Genomic DNA, 3,744 nt, shown 5'->3' on the forward strand with positions numbered 1-3,744 from the left:
ACGTCCATCGGAATCGGTCGGTGAGTTCGGTTTTCTGTTTGAAATCGTGCCGGTTACGGATGGCTTGAAATCCGAGTGTTGGGGGTACATTTCCAAGGTTTTCGTTCCGATTTTAAATCTGTCCCGTTTGTATTTATCATATTGAGTTGGATTCTGGGTCGGACTGAGGTTCTCCGATCGAGTATTTTGGTCTTCGGATTTCTTTATTATCGACAAGGATCATTTTCATCGAGGTCTATTTCTTCTACTGAATCTTTATTTTATCTTGACCTTTTTGTGATGTCGTGGGTGTGGATGATTTATTTGTTGCGTATTTGGTTTGAATCTTCGTTGTTAGTGTTTGTTTGGTGATATGTTTCGATATTATGTTGGAGATTGCGATTACCGTGGTTGATTTGATTGAGACTTATTTAATCATGCTGGTTGAAATAAATTTGGGGACGGGAATCAAAAAATTGATAAAAGTAAATATTATGATATTTTTGATACATTGTTAATGTTGAATGCGGTATGTTGTCGAGCGGGTAGGCAAACAGTAAGCTCGGGTAGGCGAGTTTAGGATTGGTGTAATGTGGGAAGGATTGGAATATTTGTTGAATGATTTGTTTATCGTATTTGGAAAGTGTACTTATTTGACCGGGGAATGCCCCGAGGTAATTTGTATTTACTCACCGAGGAATGCCCTAAAGAATTTTGTACGCTAAGGATGCTCGTGATCAAGGCCCGAGGCGTCGGGTAAAGCATGGTTTAGGACTAGTGTAGGTTGTTTCAGCATTTTTTTAATTTCGGGTTGTAATAATTGGACTGGACTTTACATTTTTTTGTTTTGTTTGGTTATTGCTTGATTATTTTGCGTGCTTTTGTGTGGTTTATGCATTTGTAACGTCAATTTATCCGATACGCTCTTTCAACCGACCGTGGTTGAACCACGGGATCGAGGGGTGCCTAACACCTTCCCCTCGGTCAACAGAATTCCTTAGCCGGAATCTCTGTTCGCAAACCAGTTTAAGAGTCAAATGGTTTCGAAAAGGATTCTCCAAAGGTGACTTGGCACACCGGATTATGCCAAGTAGCGACTCTGAATAAATAATCCTTTTCCGAAACAAATTTTCATTTCTTGTCACTTAAATAATAAAACCCTTTCGGACTTAAAATATACATTTTTTTGGAGTACGTAAAAAAAGGGTGTGACAAGTACTTCAAAGTTCAGTTCTCCTCCCCCCAAAGTGACTGTTGCAATTGAATAATAGAATAAGATCGTGATCAAAAAATTATTTTTCTTCTTTTTTTTCCCCTATTTTCCTTCTTGAATGAGTTCTACAAGGTAAGGTTTCTTATGATAATCCTTGTGGTCGGGCCTTCTATGAACCATGTGCATAGCGAGAACTTTAGTGTATTGGGCTGCCTTTTTTTAATTATTTTCTTCAACCTACCTATCTCTTGTGAATGGTTGGTGGAACTCCTATTTTTCCCTATATAAAGTGTAACATTCAAGCTGTTAATGAGATATATTCAAGTAACTCTATATATCTTTTCCTAATTTATCTTTTGCCTAGATAATACAATGGCCTTTGAAAAAGAAAACATGAAAGTTGAAATTGTGTCTACAAAGTTCATAAAACCATCTTTACCAACTCCAAATCATCTCCAAAATTACAAATTATCTTTCTTTGATCAAATAGCTGATGAGGCACATTTACCTCTTGTTCTTTTTTATCCTCCTACTAACAACATTAATTATGCAACTCATGAATAACAATTCGAGCAATCTTTATCTAGAATTTTAACCCATGTTTACCCTATTTCTGGCAGATTTATCGAGGACGATGACTCGATATCATGCAAAGACCAAGGGGTTAAATTTGTAAAAGCTAAGGTAAATAGTAAGCTGAATGAATTTCTTGAGAAAGCACACAAGGATGTCAACCTTGCATTGCTTTGTTGGCCTCAAGATACTTGGGATGTAGATGACACTAACTTATTCATCATGCCAATTGTCATTGTCCAAATCACAGAATTCGAGTGTGGTGGATTGGCTCTATCTATGAGCCATGCACACACGGCGATGGATGGTTTCACAACTTTCACTTTTATTAATGAGTGGACTAAAGTGTGCAGATTAGGTATTCCTGAAGACAAGATTGATTTCCTGAGCATTAATTTGGCTGATGTTTTTCCATCAAGAGATCTATCGAAACTTCTCTTGCCTCGTCTCCCCCAGGAGGATCGCGAGGAAGCTAAATTAGTAGCCAAAAGGCTATACATCAATGAAAGTGCCATTTCAAGGCTCAGAGAGGAAGTCGGAGACTTATGCTTTAAGCCCTCAAGAGTTGAAATGATCGTAGCCCTCCTATGGAGGGCTCTGATACGTGCTTCAGAAAAGAAGCACGGACATCTAAGACGTTCCCTAATGGGTGTCCCTATAAACATGCGCCCTAAGTTGAAATCGTTACCTCAAATAGAAAAATCTTTTGGGAATCTTGTAATTGAAGCCCCAGTAAAATTCATACCGGGGGAGATCAACAACATGGAGTTGCACAATTTCGTGAGATTAATTCGTGACACAGTGAAGGAAACTATTGTTGCTTGTGACAAGACTTCACCAGACGATGTAGTGGCAGCTGTGGCTAATATATACAATGAAAGTTTCCAAGCACAAGAATGGGGAGCAAGTGATGAAGTAGACATGTACACAAGTTCAAGTTTGTGTAGATTTCCAATACAAGAAGCTGATTTTGGTTGGGGAAAACCATGTTTGATGCATTTTGGTTCAAGACATAATCAGGTTTGTTGGTTGTATGATGCTGAATGTGGCAACGGGATTTGTGTGCAAATGGATTTGAAGGAAACTAATGCCAAATTATTTGAATGTGAAGATGATATCAAGGCTTTCTTTGAGTTTTAGGTTCTTAGTGTGCTAAAAAAAAATAAGGTTTTTAGTGGGTATGTATGTGTGAGTGTTATTTTTCTTTTTTCAAATTATTTTGCTTTTACTATTTGTAATATTGGTCTAAAAAGGGGAATGGAAGAGCTGAACTAGTACTACTAATGTAACAATAATTATAATAAAAACTTCCCTTATTACTATTATAGTATTTTTGTTTGCAAAAGCTGTTATCTTTATTTCCATGATTGAATTTCATAAGGAATCCAATAATTTTATATGGATCTTCCTTATGTCACACCTGTCTTATTTTTAAGTGATTAATGTTGTTTTTGTGAATATAGCGTAAAAATCTTTTGTGTTATGAGTGTAAAGTTAAAACTATTAAGGATCACTTGGTTGGTGGCATATAAAAATAACGAATATTTCGTGAGATAATTTAATATGTATTTGAAAATAGATATATCTCCAAATTATAATTCCACCAATCATGCGTCCCTCTTAATAGCACTATTGATTCAGGTAGAATAACATCGCATTGCTAAAGGAATATCAAGACCTTTTCTCAAGCCCATACCAATATGTAACTTAGTTAAAAATAAGAGGTAGAAATATTCATAATTTAAAGTTTATAGGTCTTGCTTTGAATTATTGAGTTCCACCTCTCTCGTGAGGCTTGTCATAGACATGATGTTGGGCGTTGGCATTATCAAACAATCCCCCTCCCGACAACTGCCTCAGGCAGCATGTTGCTTTGGGGAATTGGGCTCATGACCATCGCATTGATACTAGTACGTACTTGTTAAGATCAAGAATTTATCATCATGTCAAAAGTTACCTTTGATAGCAAGGATGTAACT

General features: G+C 36.7%; 1 protein-coding gene across 1 annotated transcript; it reads left to right on the forward strand.

Annotated features, from left to right (window-relative positions):
* The first annotated feature begins 1,385 nt into the window (after nt 1-1,385).
* Nucleotides 1,386-3,087, forward strand: LOC107852838 (acetyl-CoA-benzylalcohol acetyltransferase). The gene is given in 1 exon segment (XM_016697878.2): nt 1,386-3,087. A coding segment is annotated over 1 exon segment (1,341 nt). The 5' UTR covers nt 1,386-1,564; the 3' UTR covers nt 2,906-3,087.
* The last annotated feature ends 657 nt before the right edge of the window (nt 3,088-3,744 follow it).

This window comes from Capsicum annuum, chromosome 12, assembly GCF_002878395.1.
Source record: "Capsicum annuum cultivar UCD-10X-F1 chromosome 12, UCD10Xv1.1, whole genome shotgun sequence".
Lineage (NCBI taxonomy): Eukaryota > Viridiplantae > Streptophyta > Magnoliopsida > Solanales > Solanaceae > Capsicum > Capsicum annuum.